Genomic DNA, 18,458 nt, shown 5'->3' on the forward strand with positions numbered 1-18,458 from the left:
ATACGAGACGGTGTAAACAAAGACAATTGATGATATCACTGTGAGGTTTCACAATGCAGCTATTACAGCTGACCTTTTAAAAGCAAGAAAATGGAGCACCATTGAAGGGCTAAACGCTGACAAACAACCCAATATAAATGTACAATTAAGAGAAAAAAAAAAGCAAGAATCGAGAAAACCATTGCTCAAAATCCAGTCTGGGATACGTGGAACAACCTCAACACAAAGCAACAACGAGCATTGCCCGTCCAAAATGGTGACATGTGGGGAAAACAGATTGAAAATACGTTAACTGAACTCAGAAAGTTACTATGTTCAATAACTCTAAAATAACGCATCACATCAACTAACTGTTCAGTCACACGTACATTATATTTTTCCATTTGCATTTTCTCAGTCTGAAGAGTCAGGTCTTCATTTCACACACTGAACAGCTGCTGCTGCTGCTCCGATGGGAGCCACTTAGTTCCGGCACTGGCTCAAAAACAATATGTGACGCTGCTCCTACTGAATATTTGGGGTTAGAGACTGAATTCAGTGCTAACCTTCATTATGGTTTGCAATGTTTTCATTATTGTGAAATCAAACAACCAAGACTTACTACAAAGACACAGAAAGTTTGATGTTTTCTTCAAACTATAAGAATGAAGAGCCTCCCAAATGTTTTAACTCTCAATGAGTTTATTCTGGGAGGTCTGCTGACATGCTGATCGTGTCTTTTGCAGGGAAACAATGCGAAGAGAAAGGAAACAAGACACATCCTTTTCTTATGAAGCTTGACATGAAGCGACATCCAGAGGAGTCAGGAGAGATAAACAAACCAGAGCAGTTAGTCAGGCGGCGTCGGTGTTTGCACAGAGAGAGGTTTTCTAGCACGGGGCTAGCTAGTTAGCATGCTGACATTAGTAAAACAGCACACAGACGTCTTTGAAATAACATCGAAACTGTTATATTGTCATTGTCTGCTGATCATATTTGTTAATTTCTGAATGTTTGTGACTAATATTCGTACATAACGCACCTTGAACTTGCTCTAGTTTTAAAAAATAATGAAAAAATAAAAAAAATTGATTTCATAAATTTTTATTACATATAACATCATGGTGATGAACGCTGGGCCCCCCTGGGAGTCGGTTTAAACAGCTGTACAGTGTTTTTCTTTATTTAACTTTATTTTTTTTGTGTTATAATACAGTAAACATGACATCACGACTGCACTTATCTGTAGCACATTTTATCTCTTCTGTCAGAGACGGATCCTGACCAGGTTCTGGCTCAGTGACCACAGATTAGTCATTGAAAAAGAAAGACGCATAACATCATAGCAACCAAACCACAGACAGGTTACTGTTTGACAGGTCAGGCTGAGGATGACACGCACTTGCTCCTATGATGTCAGAAATGTAATGAAATAAGGAACATTAACTGGTACCAAACTCCACTCTGTATTTTCAGATTTCAAGAGCTTATTAACCTCTCAAAATCAGAAATATGTGACATCATGCTACAACCTGAGGGGTAATAAACTGTACGTATTTATAACAAATATATTTCAGTCTTTCTTTTGTGTTAATGCTCATCTTACTGTTACTCTGTAGTGTCCAAATGTGCCCAAACAAGTTGTATTTTGGTGCTTTGGCAACATTGTTCACGATTGTTCAATGCTGTGAAACAAATATATGACATACAGTGATTCATTCGTGGATCACAGACTCAAGAGGCAAATAAGTGAGTCTCACTGTAGTATCCTTGTCTTGTTCCTGTTTGTTAAATGATTGTTGGGTCACGGGCTAATGTCTTCTGTGTCTCTGCAAGATAAATGGGGGGGGATTTTGGTGAAATAAAATTATGTTGTCTCAGTTTGGAAAAAAGCAAAACATGAACAAAGAGGAAGAAAGGAGCTATCATCTGTCACTCCCTCGCTCCCTGGTGGCATGCCATTTTCTCCTCCATCCAATCCATAATGTATCACATAGCCAACGGGGGGGGGGAGAGCTGAAAGCCTCTGGGATGTTTTCCAAAGAATGGAGGGTAATTTGGAGATGGCCCATGTGGTCCAAATGAATTGACTGAAGCGGGGGATGAGATTTAGGGGCTGCAGTACAACTCAGGCCACTTTGGAACGGAGCTGATTTAGCAGATTGTGATTCTGGGGTAATAATTTAAACCAGCAGGGGTCTAATAAAGTAACCTATGCATACTGCAAACACAAATAAATCAGTTAGAGCTGCGATGAAAATATATTTTCGTATCAACAACAGATCAAACGACTGTGTGCGATGTGAAGAGAATCGCTCACAGTGACCAAATGTTGGCATTTTACGAGTCTGCACAACACAAATACAATCAAATGTGTTAATTATAGTACAGCCAGAGACCACTGTTCAAGACTGCGTTTAACGTTTGGAAAAAGGCTAAACCACGGGGTATTTTTTAACAAGCTATTGTGACATGTGACAAGTTCGTGGCAACAAAACCAAATATTTTCGATGAGACCTCTGGAATATTTCGAGCCGAGTTTGTGGCATCAAAACCGGATATTTTCGATGCCATAAGGACAATTTACTGTTTTATTTTCCTTCTTTTTGTCACTCTGTTGGGCTCATCTAAAGGTTAAAATGTCTGGACTAGTCTGTGCTTTTATTGCGACAGTAGAAAAAGAGAAAAGATGAGACAATCTGGGCCTCCTGGGACAATCACGGTGGATATACTGCTCTTTCTGAACCAACGTGGCCCCATCTGGACCAAGACTGACCGTATCTGAGTCAACTACCTGGCATGGCGCCTTTCTTTGGCAGACACTAGACGTAGGAGAGAGATTTGCTAATTCGATTGAGGTCCAGTTTGACCTTCCTTTTGGGCAAAAAGGAAAAAAAATCAATGTGGTTAAAAGCATTGGTAATTGGGAGGAAGGTGATAAAATGCAGCAGCTGACATACAAAATCCAGCCGTGTGTCAGAGATCTTTACTGGTTAATCAATGAGTGGCACTCCAAGTCAGAGAGAGAGGCAGATGGAGAATTGGCTGTAGGTTATCTTTCTTCAGCGAACGTTATCTTTCATCCAAGCCTGAAAGCCAAGAGCCAAGTGTTTTAGGTAAATTGTTCACAATTAAGAGTGATGTCACTGAGCTGTCCCTGCCCCCTTCTTAGATACTTTCACAAAACACAAAACAAAAACAAGCCGATAATTTTTTAGCTTTTGTTAGCCTGCTAGGTAGCTAAAACTCACTTTATTGGTTCACTTTTTAATGTTTAAAAGAAAAATTGAATAAAATAAAGAAAGAAATGTGCAAATTTAAAGATAAATAGATAAAATAAAATAAAAATTCAGCCCTCAACCAGCATGGCTGACACATTTCCTCTGTTTTCCCTTGATAACGTATTGAATTCGACTTAATTTCTAGAGGTCATATGTTATTTACGTCATTACCACAGAACAACAAACTTTGTTTTCCCAGGAAGTTGGATAATTCTCTTGAGATCTCGAGGAAATAAACTTTGTTTATGTAAGAACCCAAGACCCTTGTTTTCCCAAGATAACGAGATAATTAATCATGAGAAAACGACTGCGTAAGAATCAAGACCAATTTCAAACCAGTTGTGATCGTTATGCTATGTATATGAATCTGTGAAAGATATAATAACATTAAGTTTTATTCTTTTACACATTTCTACATTAACTGATATCCTAGACTGATATTGGTTCACACACTGTCGATGTTCGGTCCTAAAAAGGGATTTTCTCTAATGTAACCAGACATAATAATACAGTTAACCAATGACATGCCTCTTAATTGCCTTCAATGCTAGGTTACTACTGCGGGGTAGTAAGCTAGTTAGCCTGGCATGCTAACATTCTTGGCTTACATGAGAGCAGATAAAGAACACAGACTATCCATTTCTTACACTTTTGGTCTCGGAGAGATGATAAAAAAGACTCCACCCGAACCACCACCCCAAAATGTTTAGACACAGAGTATCGCTCCTGTTAAACCCCCGTTCACAGGAGCCTAGTTTCAATTGCTGAGCTATGACTGGGGGGGAGGGGCTTAGGGAACAAACAGCTGTGGTTAAACTTTATAGTAAGCATCATAAATAAAGTTTAAAGTTAAACTTCAGTTAGTAATTATTTTATTGTTAACCAACCTGGTAAAAAAACATTTAATAAGCAACTGTAAAGGTTTATAAACACCCGCTGCAACTTAACAATAACCAAAAATTGCTCGATAAATGGTTTATAAAGCATTTTGTTGTTTGTTAAAGGTGCACTACGTAGTTTAAGGGAAAAACTTATAATCAGAATCAATCAATCAATCAATCAAAGCTTTATTGTCATTTAGCTGTAACAACAAAAGAAGTGCAGCAAAAATGAGATTACGTTCCTCCGGGATCCCACAACGCGAACACAACAAATACACACAATCAAAAACTAAACGAACAGACTTGATTGAATAAACTGAATAAACAAACTGACCTTAAAGGACAACAAAACTTCATACTGTTTGTCTATTGTTTATATTATAAAATTATGGCGGACCCTGCCACCTTTCCGGCTTCAAACAGTGTTCTGGGGACCTTATTCTCCTCTTTGAACAGCTTGTTTATTCAGTTATGGAAAAAATAAATACGTCTTTGTATTTGTATTATTACATCATTAATATTGTAAATATTAAAATTCTGAATCTTCAAAATCTCCAAAAGTACATAGTGCCCCTTTAACGGTGAAATAATTACTAACTACAGATTAATCAATGATGGTTATTATAAAACCTTACCTCAGTTTTTATTAAAGCAGATCATTCGTAGGGAAGTTTTACAAGAAATAGGTCTTCTTCTGTCATAATAAAGAGACCACTCTAACTGGTTACATAAAGCTCATTATAAATGGGTCATTTGGTGCTTTCAGTTTCCATGAAATGAAAGCTTGAATGGACCAAAGTTTGTTTGGTCCATTCAAAGCTGGGAGTTTGTTGAAAGTGGAAGTCTGCCTGCGTTTCCAGAATAGTTTCTAAAGCCTAAATCAGCTGAAAACAACGTAATATTCTCTCTGCAAATCTAATGTCTCAGTGTAAAACCACAGTGTAACCACAATAACTCTTTCTTTTAATCTGGCATCAAACTTCCCGTCACATGCGGTCAGCTCCATTTCTGCCAGAATATTTGGCCTCCTGCTAACCTGTTTATCAAAGAAGTGCAAAAAAAAAAAAAGGCACAGAAAATAATCTTAAACCAACAACAATGATTTAGAAAAACTCAGTTTATGTGGTGATTAGATATAATCCGATCCTGGATCACTCTGATGTTAAATGGATTACTGTGGCATGCAGATACAGTTTTCTTCCCTCTCTTGCAGAGACTTGTGCAACATCACAGGCTCTTTTTGATGTCCACAAAGTCGGCAGTGATCATCGTTAACTTCTTACTTTAAAGTGTAAGAAATGTGCTGTGAATTCTGATTTACCGACATGGAGTTAATTCTGTCTGTCGCTATCTTGTGACTTAGAAGCCGAACACGTAGTTCCTCTTTGAGTCACACTCACTAATGTGACCTTGCTGAATCATTTGGATACACGCATTTCCATGTTGTGACAGTTTACGGGCAGAAATCATTATCTACATACGTGAAAGCTGATAATTTGAGCCGGTAACTACCCTATTTCCAGTCACTTGCTTCCACTGTAATTTGCCTTTCAAGTGTGGTTAAGTTAAATTTAACAAGAGGAAGAGGAAACATCCTCTTCGCTTCCTGGCAGTTAGTTGTAACTTCACTGAAGATGTATTTAGTGTCATATTTATGTGCTAAAGCGGAACAATTTCAAGTATATTTTACAGCTAAGTGTATTTCTGTGTACTAATATACATGCTTGATTAGTTTATTTAAAATCTACCTTATTTAGGTTATAAGCACGTTAAAATTTATTGTGAGTCTCTTGCAAATAAACACCTATAATGAAGCGAAAGAAAGCAAGCTGACAGTGTACTACAAACATGAACATAAGTATACTCTCTATAGTACGCTTAATTACTACTATTTTCAATTTAGTATAATTTTAAAAAGTAGCCTGTCTAATAAGTGTGCTTATTTAACCCAAATGTAACTTGAAATACATGAAAACGTCAGGATAGTGCAATTATTTTAAAGTGTGTTAAAAGTGTTGTGTGATGTTGTTATACGTTATATTCAGAGATAGTACAGATCTTTTTAGTATATTTGTTTTAGTATAAGTACTTTTGAAAATGTGAATACTTAGTACTTGACGACCCGGGGACGAGACTTTACAAGACAGAATTGATTTGCTTTATTCATTATACAACTTCAGTAAAGAGCAGTATTGGGTTGGCTTTATTCAATATTGTGCACAGTAATGTAAATTACTTTTTGTAGGGAGTAGTGTTTACAACATGAATTCAGCTCACACACGGTGACGTTAGCTTAGCGTTCGGGCTGAGGTTGTGAGTGTCGTCCAGAAGAGAATAAATGTGTAAACCAGGAGCTAAACTGTCATCAACAGCCCCATCAGAGACCATTCACATCCAGCGCAGCACCTGTTTGACCTCCTGCCAGGTCTCTCCGAGCAGGGACCACAAGAATGATGAACAGCTTTTCCCCCCAAAGTAGTCAGGCCCCCTCCATCCCGTCCCATGAATATGCTGTCATCGGACCATTAGAAGTGAGTCATGAGTATTTTTCTTGACCTCGACTACCAGTGGTACGATTTGGCCATGTCATCAAAATGTCAGTAGGAGTTATTACAGTGAAACGCTTTCGTAACAGAGTCAAGGGTCATTTTCTTGACCTCAGCTAAAGTGGCATAATTTGGATTTGTCATTAAGATGTCATTAAATGTTAAAAGGACAGTTTGATGACAGGGAATGAGTACCACAGAACAAGACCACGCGTCTGCGCTCGAAACGCTTTCTTCTGCAGAGCGGTGAGCCATGAAATCACAAAAATGTAGCAAATCTAGGCTTTGCTGGAGGAGTACAGTCAGTAGTCTAGCATTGTTCTTGTCGTCCTCCTAATTGGCTCGGCTATCAGGCTGAAAACATAAAACACATGTGCAAAGCAAGGCCGCGTCGTCACAGCTTACACGCGGACGGTCAGGGTGGCGTTTTCATGTCGTGTGGATGAAGAGCCGAAACTCAACAAAAGTTTACGTATTATGCAAAAACCATTGTCGCGTAAACAGACCCTAAATTTGGCGATACGTGGTTTTTCTGTTTTTTGATGGTGATATCGGGCGACCCCGCTGTTTGTTTGTGACCACAGGGCCTCAACTACAACCAACAGCAGGAAGCGAAGCCTCTTAATAATAATTACACTGGCCCTCTGTGGAAGTGTGTATGTGCAGTATGCATCGATCGACAAAGTCGTGCACCACCACTTTTCATTTTCTTTTTCTCCGAGCCTCCTCCCTCTCCCTCTTTGAATTACTATTGAATCGCATGTATTGACGGGGAAATTTCGACTCCCACGCGAGCTGCCGTGACTCATAGAGTCGACGCAGGAAGGCTTGCGGGCAGAGTTTGGAGGAGGAGAAGAAAAAGGCGAGTGGGCGGAAAGACGAGTAGGTGGGAGGGCAGGCAGGGGGTCTGCGTCTGACTGCGCTGTGGAGAGCTTTGTTCATAATTTATTTGTTTCTCCCTCTCTTTCTCTCTACCCTTCTCCTTCCTGCCATCCTCTGTGGGAGGAGCGATGGGAACCAGTGCATGCAGAGTGTGTAAGTGTGTGTGTGCAGAGGTTGCAGTCTTGCGAGCACCAGCCAGGTCTGCTCCAAGATATTTATAGCTCTCATTAGACACATCCCGCTAGAGCCAGGGTCACAGCGCAGAGAGGTAAACACTGAGAGAGACTACATTTGTCTCACACCAGTCAAACACACACACACACACACACACACACACACAGGAACAGAATGTACAACGTGACGTTGCTAGTGTCTACCTCGTAAAAACAAAAAAACCTTTTACCCAGAATTCCTGGTTTGAATTAGAAGCTTCCTCCAAACCCATATTTTTAAGCCCGTTTTGGCGCGTTAGCAGATGCACACATAAACGCACCGTCTGAGCTGATCATCTGTTCAATCTGTCTGGTCGACGGATCCCAGCATGCATTTGGTGCAGCAGGTGGCCAGTGGGCGTAGGGAGCTGGGGAGCGTGCCGCGGCCAAAAAAGACACAGTGGAGTGAATGGAAGAAGAAGAAAAAAACCTGTGTTGTGCACACATACGCACCCACGCGTGAGGCGGTAGAGTAAATCCTGTGTGGAAAAGACACAAAGGGTGATGATGATGATGTCCCTCTGCTTTTACACTGAAGGATGGAGATGATTTCCTGGGCTGATCAACAGGCCTTTGTCATCGGATACATGTTGGCCCAGGAACAATAAACAAATCTGCACAGGAAAATCTCAACATAGAAGAAGATTGATCCGACGATGTATGTCTTTATCAAGCGTTTAGTCTATAAAACAGTCTGAAAACACTTGTCCAACATCATTTTATGAGATGATGCCTCCAATCAGCAGTCTAAAACCCCAAAACATTCAGTTCACCATCACAAAAGCAGCAGATCCTCACAACTGAGGAGCTGAAACCGGTGAATTTTTGGCATTTTGAGATAAAACATTATCAAAACAGTTGCCAGTTATAGTAGATTCTGTAATCGGTTACGGTAATAGACTAATCTTTCCAAAGAGAAGAGAGAAATATTTATATTTAAACCACAACAAATATAGAAGAAGAAAAAACAATGTCCTCGTTTCTTCCATTAAAGGTGCACTACGTAGTTTCAGGGATGACATTTTAATCAAAGAGAAATATCTTCACAGACTGTTATTTTTTTATATAAACTGAGTAAACAAACCGACCTTAAAGGACAACACAACTTCAAACTGTTTTACTTTGTTTATATGTGGCGGACCCTGCCATCTTTCTAGCTTCAAACGGTGCTCTGGGGACCTATTTGCATCTAACAACAGCTTGTTTATTCAGTTATGGTAAACATTTATATTTCCGTGTTTGTATTATTACCTCATTGATATCATAAATATTAGAATTGTGAGTTTTAACCATGGCAGCGACTCAGAGACCGGTGAGTATGAATATGGTTTTTCCTTTTGCAAATCCAATTTGCATGATGAACTATAAACATGCTCTGTAAAAAAACCCTAGGTCTGTTTACCTTGCAAATACATAAAACAGGCATCTATGATAAACTATAAACATGACTATAAAAGCTATAATAAAGATGCTCTGTAAAAAAAAAACCCTTGCTTCTGTTTGCCTTGCAAATACATAAAGCAGGCTCTTTAAAAGTACTTGTATAATATCTTTATATATAATTATATAATATCTAAAAAGACAAAATCCCATTGGTTTGTGAGCTAATGCCGACGCTATCTTGTTTTTTGTTTTGTTGTCTTTGTATTTATTTATATATTTTAAGCCAGAAGTGACCATATTTGGATGAAATGGTGGAGCAAGAATGGTGGTAAGCGGCTGACTTAACTTTAAAAAAGTCTGGAAACCAATTGACCGCGTCAAGTACATTATCACGTTTAGGTTGAAGGTGCTAACAACTTTTAACAACTTTAAAGTATTAGTCTAGATTACTTGGTAATTGTGAGGTGATCGGTTTTCTAAATTTTTTTAAGCCAACTCACTTTGTCAGATTTTACAGTGTAGCTGAAAAAAATTAAAAAATTAAAAAAAATAAAGCCATGAGCGGCGAGTCAACCCAAGTTCAATCCGTCCATTTTCAACAGAAGGAGGCAGCTCACTGGGCACAAAATTAAAGCAGTGAGCAGCATTTGAGGCGCCCCCTATGGGCCGGGCTTAAAGTGTTTTGGTCGACCTATTCCCAAACATGGACTGAAGTTATTTAGTAATATTTAAAATGATTGGACTAATTGTTAATGAGTTAAGGCCACTTTCCTGTGAAGCCCTGTGCAAAGCAAATTGTTTTGGTTGATGGCGGCCATGTTTTTTTTTTTTTTTTAATTAATCTTGCTCAGGTATCATCACAATGTGTATGTGTCAACGTAGATGCCACCTTCCTGTTTTCAGTTAACGATAATCAGCAAAAATCAGTTTCATAATGGACTTTTATGGTCTTTTATGGTCTTTTCATGTTTTTTTTTATAGAGGACAGGAGGGAGCTTGGCCTTTCCCTATCTGCATTTAGTGCCTTAATGGACTCTAATGTTTCCTGGGTGGCACTCAAAAATAATTTCCAGTCATATGGCTGAGTTTCATGTTTCAGACTCAATCCCAATAGGGTTGCATCACCTTGGGGCCTCAACTCTTATAACTATTGGGAAATAACCCTGAACGACTCAGCTTCAGATGACTCTGCTGTTATGTCTACACTTTCTTTTGGCCTTTTCCAAATGTTTATTCTGTCCTGTCTTTCTTATCTGTACAAACGGGTCTTCTGGGAAGTGACCAAAACAATGAAGGGACCGATGCCAATCAGACGCTACCCGGAAATTAAATGTCATGTTCTTGTTCCAATCATAACCATTTGTTAATTTGTCAGATTATGAGGCATCACAATTACGTCAGTTGTGTTTCTTCTTCACCAGGCCAACCATCACTCTCTGTCACTGTGTAATTAAAGAAGAAGTGCTTATGCCGGACTGGAGAACTCCCCACAGGTCATTCTGTTGGTTGCCGTGCCTCGAGATGAAAAATGCTGCTCCACAAACATCCTATAAATCATTAATTCTCATAATCACATAACCTTTCTCGTCTGTGGATAAGCAGGCCAGCTAAGTAGGCTACCTGAGACCAGTTATGATATCCATCCTCTGTGAAAAACACAATGAGATCAGGGTGATGGAGGCTTGTGAGCAGAAATCAACAAAGATTCATTTTGTTGTGTGTGACTCGGCCTCGGAGCACCGAGCAAGTTGCAAAACGCCCAGTTGAATTTCGTGGCGGGCACGTCCCCACATCACATCAGATGATACAACTGTACGCTCGATGAAGCTGCTGGGTGTGTGTCTGTGTGTGTTTGTGTGTGCAGTGAGTGATGTGTTTTTAGGGTGTGCAGTCGGGCGATTTAGCCAAGCGTCACCTCTCTCGCTCTCCTTCAGCTGTCTGTCCTTCCCCTCTCTCCCTCCCTCTCTCTCTCCACAGAGCCTCTGCACTGCGGAGGAAACTTGAACTGTGCCAAGCTCCCGTGAATATCACTCACACACAGCCCTGCACACACACCAGCTCAGGCAAACACACACACACACACACACACACACAGAGGCCTACATGCATCCTACAAACAACATACAAAAAAAGTGTTTGAGACACATTTTCTTTTCACAAATACCTTGTGGCGTTTCAAAATGAACCAAGAAGTCAATCCAGGACTGTACTTTATTAAGCTAGACAGCTTTTTCAAGTAACTCGTGAGCATTTTAACGATTATCTCGACTAATAATTACCCCGATAATGGAAATTTACAACAATCTTCTTATCCTTTCCAAAAAGATGTCATTCAAAGTCTTTGCCAACGCTGAAAAGAGTCAGAATGAAGTTTTTCTGACGTCTTTTCAAAGTTCACTATTGATGTCCAAGTGACATCCTTACAGGGTTCAAGTTTTTACAATATTATTTTAGACATCTTCTCAAATACAGTTACAGACGTCTGAATAACCTCTTGTGGTTTAAGATTAAAGTTTTAATGAGGGACAGAGGGTGGGTGAGGGTGAAGCCTCAACCTCAGTAGCCTGCATGAGGCATCCACTTTACCAGGAGAGCTATTCATCAGCTTAGCATGTTTTGCTCATCCAACCTTCATCAGGTAGGCTAATATTCCAAGGTTTGATGTTTTAATAAAGCAGATAAATAGCTCACCTGGTGCATGTCAGGATGTCACTTGGACATCAATAGTGAACGTTGAATAAACGTCTAAAAACGTTTAATTCTGGTTTTCCTGTGGACATCTTTTTAACATCGGCACAGATGCATTAAGTGATTGTCTTTCCCCTGTGGTCAAAAATCACTTAATTTACTAACGCTGCAGCGAGGATGGACATTAATAGGCTGAGTGCCAACATGAATCTTTGAAATGCGATTACTTAAAAGGAACATGAGACATGCATGAGGGTTCAAAGGAGGCAAAATCCTCTGCACCGTTGTTACATGTGCGTACGTCACAGTAATAAAAATCCGAATTGCCTGATATGTCAAGGGTAAATGAATCATAAAGACAATGCATTTCATTTCATGTAAATTCAGCTTCTAGTTTTACGATCCCCGGCGTGTTGCCGAAACCACATTATGGAAAACACTACAACTGAGCCTCTCAGTGTGCTCGTGCTGCAGAAAACCACAGACATGAAGTCATGCAACTTCCTGCTGACACACATCATCACTCATGGACTCTCTGTTACAAATGATAAACACAAAATCCAGAGAAATAGCGGCTGTCATTCTGTCTCGGTGAAGCCCAAAATGTTCATGAGCGCATGTCTCCCTCAATGTATTATTCAGTGGATAGTATTTTGATATTCTTGTGCAACAGTGTTTGAATATCAGAGAAATCTGTGGCATGGGAACCTTCAAAGTCAGGACGAGGACAAAGAGAAAAAAAAAGTTGGTGGAAGGGAGGCCTGGCAGGATGTACAGGTTTTTATTCAAAGCAGTTGAACCTTTCCGTTGAGCATGAGTCAGATGACGTGCAAAAATGAAGAAGAAAGGTAGCGGTGTCTGTGGTCTTAACCAAGAGACTGCATGATGTGCATGAACGAGCCGACGTTGAGACCAGAAAAGGAGAGTGAGCAAGCAGCAGTCAGAGTGTGTGTTGTGATGGGCCTGCTCAGAGAAACATACTCTGATCCTCTGTAAATCCCTGCAGGAGATATTCATCTTTTGGCCGTTTGCCCGACACCAACTACAGGGTCAGCTGCAGAACAGCACTGATAAGTATTCCACATCTCGCTCAAGATATCATCAGTCATTCAGTAAAAAACCTTCCCCCAAAAAGCAAAGGTCAAATCACAGCCTTAGGAACAAAAGCAAGGCCGAGCAGGCGCAAATAGCTTTCTCCAAATGCTTAAAGATCCAATGTGTAGGATTTTGTGACATCTAGTTGAGTAGTTGCTGACTGGAACCAACTGAACACCCCTCGTCTCATCCTCTCCCCCTCTACCCCGGTGTTTGGTTTGTCTTTTCTGGGCTTCTGAAACACGGTGTGGGAAAGGACTCACTTCCTCTAAAGATATAAAAGGCTCATTCTAAGGTCGTGTATATACAGTTGAGTTTGGTGCGTTTTTTTTAAATCACAATTCCTGTTTTTCAAAATGAAATTAAAAAGCACAAGCGAAACTGTCAGAAGAAGGCTCGAACGTTAGCATCCCCAGCTAACTAGCTTAAATCGTGGTAATATATGGAATTACCCCGAGGTGCTTTCGAGAGAAAACTGCTAGAAATTTTAATCAGAAGACAAAGATTTTTATTGTCTGATTTTTTTTTTTCATGCCTAAACAAACCCAAATCAACACTCTTTTAATGACTGAACAAACTGAATAAACAAACTGACCTTAAAGGTTCAACACAAGTTCATATTGTTTTACTTTGTTTATATTTGGCGGACCCTGCCACCGTTCTAGCTTCAAACAGTGTTCTGAGGAGCTGAAACTAAACTGAACTAAAATAACTACATATAGTACCCCTTTAAGATGCTCGACAGTCTAAGACACATCTATTCAAATTGAAGCCTGCAGGCCAACTCCAGCCCACCAATCAAGTCAGACCAGCCCACTGATTAGTAAAAACCAGCAATCAGTAAGAAATCAGGCCAGTAACTGAATTTTTTGCCTTGGGTGACCAGACATCCAAAAAGATTCAGCACACTCCTGAATTTCAATTTCAAGCAGTTGTCCCGAATCCCAAACATTCTTTTGGTTTTGCCCACAGACAAGCCATGTTCCTGCCCTCCAGTGGTCAAAACAGGGACAAAAGAGTTGCCTTTTCAAGTTTAAAATGTAAAAGTCCATGGCCCACATGAATTATGGCCTGCGTTTTGACTTTCACATGTTGTTCTGTTCGCTGACACTGAATGTAATCTAGCCTACAGGAGGTCGTACCCGCAGAGGCAACGTGGTCCCTGTCACAAATTTCACCCATTCTCATCTGGTCACCCCATGTTTGCCACAATAAATATTTAAAAACCAGCTGAGAGAAAACATGATCAGTACAACAGAAACTGGACTAAGAAGCTTGTAGGCCTGCAGTGAAAATGCTGAAGGCAAGCCTGTGTGTTTTGTGTTTCCTCTGCAATTAGTGCACCTCCGTCGCAAAGGAACATAATCTAAGAGCCCTCATCCCCACGCAGCCTGTAATTATAACTCTCACTCTGTCCTGATGACATAGCTGGACAACTACAAGTCACACAAATTGTACAGATTTTTTCTGGGTGTACGATAACATCAAAATCAGTTCAAGTGTCCCTTTACAATCTACACACAGACACACTGGATGAGTGAGGAGATCACTTGTTCAAAGACACTCAGAGCCTTTGAGAGATGATGAGGGAAGCAGACGTCCACAAGAGAGTAAGTGTACTTAAAGCACAATGAGTGCTCTGTCATCCACATGCTGCCCCCTGGGGGTGCTTCAGATTAGCTGCTCTGTGTGTGCAAGATGCTTTTCATGTCCAAGTCTGCCATCTAGTGGAAGAAACACATGTCATTACTCATTCTGTCAACGATTGAAAAAAGCACTTTTGAATTTGATTACCAGACGTTTATTACGTTTCCAGAAGATGTCTGCTGTGGAGGGATTCAGTGCTTTTATGTTTTTCAGTTATGTAGTGAAATACAGTTAGTTATTTTCCCGTCTGGGCTGATTGGTAACTTTATGTGGACATTTCTGTGTGCGGTTTAATTATGCAACCTATAATACAGGCGTGGTTTTTCAGCACCAGGGGAAATTAGCAGCATAAATCTTATCGTAATGTGTAATAGAAACACAAGTGGCTTTCTTGGTATTGCTTCACAAACAAATAAAACCACTTTCCATTAATGTACTTGGTAATTTGATTGCGCTCAAGAGCATTAATCGTTTATCCTCAGTTGGAAAAATGTCATGAAAAAAGTCCCTTTAGTGAATAGACTGATAAAACAAACATCAGATACTGACCACATTAACAGCAACAAAACACTACAGAGTAGAAGTACGGAGACTCAAGTGTTCAAATTAAATAAATAAGACAAGATGACATAAAAGTTCATACAAATACATATAAAATACTTACAGTGGGTAGACTGTTGCCTCACAGTAAGAAGGGTCTGGCTTCAATCCCCAGCTGTGTGGAGTTTGTATGTTCTCCACCACCGCAGGGTTTCCTCGTGGTTCCTCCCACAGTACAAAGACATGCAAGTGAGGTTATTGCTGTAGGTGCGAATGTGAGTGTGACGTCAGCTCTTTGACCCGTTTGACCCGCCTCTCGCCCATTAGGCTTCCAGATGGGATCGGCTCGAGCCCCACATGTGGTTGTGAAATTTAAAAAAGGGCTTTGAAAAAGGGAAAATAGGGCCTTGTCATAATGTAAAAATAATGAAATTGTCTTATTTTTGACAGATTTTTATTAGAATTTGCGATTTGTGTGAATTATCATGTTTACATCAATTTTCCCTTTCACTGGGAAACTATTAACAAACACATTTTTTCTTACATCTGGAGAACAAGATTTATAGGTCAGGGCGCCTCTGCAGCACTATAGTAGTCAGTGATGGAATGTAACTAAGTACATTTACTTGAGTACTACACTTAAGTTTGAGGTACTTGTACTTTTACTTTTACTTTTAATATCTTTAATTACTAGTTACTCTTCAGAGGCACATTAGTGCATGTTTGAATTAACTTATTTTATAGATAATCAGATAAAAAGACATTTGTTCCATTAATCAAAGAAATGCTGAATATTGGATCTGATAATTCAGCAGGCTGATAATTGAACAACCTATAGTATACAGTATACACATACATGTAAATATATTTATAACTTACTGTTACTTTTGATACTAAAATACATTAAATATCAGATGCTTTAAGACTTTTACCTAAGTAATATTTGTATGGGCGGCTTTCACTTTTACCAAAGTAATATTTTAACACGATATCTTTACTTTTATTCAAGTATGACCTAACAGTATTTCATTATAATGCTGTTTTGTGACACATTTAGACTTTTTTGCAGCTTCTTTTTGGATATATTGCAATTTTGAAAACCCTTTGATTAACTGATGGCTAAAAAATATCAGACGATTTCAATATTTCATGCTCATATTACACATTCTGCTTCTATAATGTGTTATTTATCTAATTTTGAACACTTTCCTTATAGAAGTATCAGTAAAGGGTTGTCTGCATGTGTTATTCCACACCAGTAGGTGGCAGCACCGCCGTGCAGCGCTTCCGGGAAGCAAAGGATTGTGGGTGTTTTCACTCATATAATGCAACGTGCGCCCTGCGTCGTAACGTACTTTTCATAGGAAGTTAGTTCAGCAGAGACGTGTCGTTAGAGCTCTGACTATCTTTGAAAATATTGTTGTATTTTATAGTTTTTGAGACTTTAAAGAAGGTAGTTTGTTAAAGAAGGCAACCCCTGCCACTTTTCAACCTTTTTAAACTCAAAAGAAGGCACTTTAGTGTTGTTTTTAAGCGAGAATAACCGAAAGCTGCCAAGTCACTCGACATTTTTTTTTCTCTCCAGTTATTTTTCGGACAGATATGTGTTTAGAAACGATGGATAACATCACGAAACACATGAAAACCGACTGCCTGCGTAAAAGCATGAAGCCCGGACCGAAGATGAGATGGCGGCAGCTCCACGTCTCCGCGGAGGAGGCCATGAAGCCGTGTCGACCCAGCGCCATGACGGGGAACTTCCCAAAGTGCCTCCGGCGGGAACAGAAGCGGGCTCAGCTCGCTAAACTGTCCAAAATCCTGGGGGGCATGGGGAAGAAGGAGAAAATGGAGGCCGTGCGTGGGGAAAGGCCCGCTGCGGCCTGTGCTCAGCGTCCACAAGCGGGAGCAATGGCGCCCAGCAACACCACGCAGTACCTGATGAGTAACGTGTACGAAGACATGAAGACAAGCAGCCACGCAGCTCCAGTTCAACAGGAGACGTCCGCACATCTGTACGCTGAGTGCCTCTCGCCCAGCAGTGTTTACTCTGCGTTGGACTCGGCTTACGAGAGCTGCCTTGCCTTCCAGCAGAGGGACTTTGAGGAAATGTTCGGCCTGTGTTGGTAAACTGGACTGAACTGGTCTACGTGGCCTTGTGAAACTGGTCTGACGTCCCTGTCCAGCCCGAAACTATCTGATAAGGACAAAATGCAAAAGGTGTGATATTACAGTGTGAATGCATAACATGTATTTTATTGTGATATTTGTACTTTGCAGCCCTTTTTTTATATTGTGTGATTTTATGTCGCATGATTTCATGGTTGGGCTTTATTTGTCTCACAGCGGCGCACTGGATGGTGCCCGCCCTCCCCGGCAGGGAGCGCTCCTGAGCCCCGCCCAGAGGAACGAATCAAACGCACCTCAGCGCAGGCCCGGCCACGGATTGTGTAATCCAGGTAAACCCGGGCAGGTATTGTTATGCACTGCATTGTCAGTACGTTGTGATGCGATCCACAGTCACTGTTGTCTGAGAGTTTTCCAGGTCACCCCTGACTGCCTGCCTACAGGCTCGACTGTGAGGAACAGGAGACCGAGGAGGTTACATGACTGCTTCACATGACTGGCACAAGGTGACATTTATTGTCCACTGGTTATCTTGACTGTTTGAAAGAAGATTAAACTTCAAATAAGTGTGTTGATAAGCCTGATGAAAGATCTGTCATTTACTTAGTGTGGCACTGTATTTAAATTGTAAGATTATAAAGTGAGTAATGAGTTTAAAGGATAGATTGTTCAATAAAAGTTCTGTTATATGCAAAATTATTGACCCTTTGTTTTCTTTTGTGTGGTATTTTTAAGCATAAACCTGTCTGTTGGTTGACATATATGGATGATCGGGATCTTTAACTGCTTTAATGTCACAATTTGAGCATGAGACAAAACAATACTTTAATCTGGAAATATAAATGATTAATCATTGATCACGGTTAATAATATATCAGCATATGACAATCAGATGGCACAATTACTTCAAAATGCATCTTGATACAAATTACAAATGCTTGTCCATTTTTATATATATATTACACAATACACATTAATACATACACAATGTTTAATGTTTATCTTTTTTTTTTTTTTTTTTTTTTTTTTTTTAACCTATACAGACTGATTGCATTTTGAGCCATTAACCAGCTTTAATATTGGTTGGATTTTGACGGGCTAGTTGTTGAATAGAAACAGATGGGTGTCCCGCCAATTAAATAACATGTTATTTAAGTCTTTTTTTGTTTTTTGCTTTCTAAAAAACTTGCAAGTATTTGA

The 18,458-nt window shown here is 39.9% G+C and overlaps 1 protein-coding gene across 1 annotated transcript; it reads left to right on the forward strand.

The window, feature by feature from the left end:
* The first annotated feature begins 16,483 nt into the window (after positions 1–16,483).
* Positions 16,484–17,957, forward strand: LOC311252220 (uncharacterized protein). Its single transcript, XM_084345197.1, has 2 exons — positions 16,484–17,351; positions 17,478–17,957. Exon 1 carries the CDS (start codon positions 16,737–16,739, stop codon positions 17,259–17,261), a length of 525 nt encoding a protein of 174 aa, XP_084201323.1. The 5' UTR covers positions 16,484–16,736; the 3' UTR covers positions 17,262–17,351; positions 17,478–17,957.
* Positions 17,958–18,458: the final 501 nt, after the last annotated feature.

Source organism: Pagrus pagrus (genome assembly GCF_965226575.1).
Source record: "Pagrus pagrus genome assembly, chromosome: 23".
Taxonomy (NCBI): Eukaryota; Metazoa; Chordata; class Actinopteri; order Spariformes; family Sparidae; genus Pagrus; species Pagrus pagrus.

Bases quoted from the DNA above. Each gene is read 5' to 3' on its own strand.
- LOC311252220 (XM_084345197.1), top strand. From the start codon at position 16,737: ATGTGTTTAGAAACGATGGATAACATCACGAAACACATGAAAACCGAC.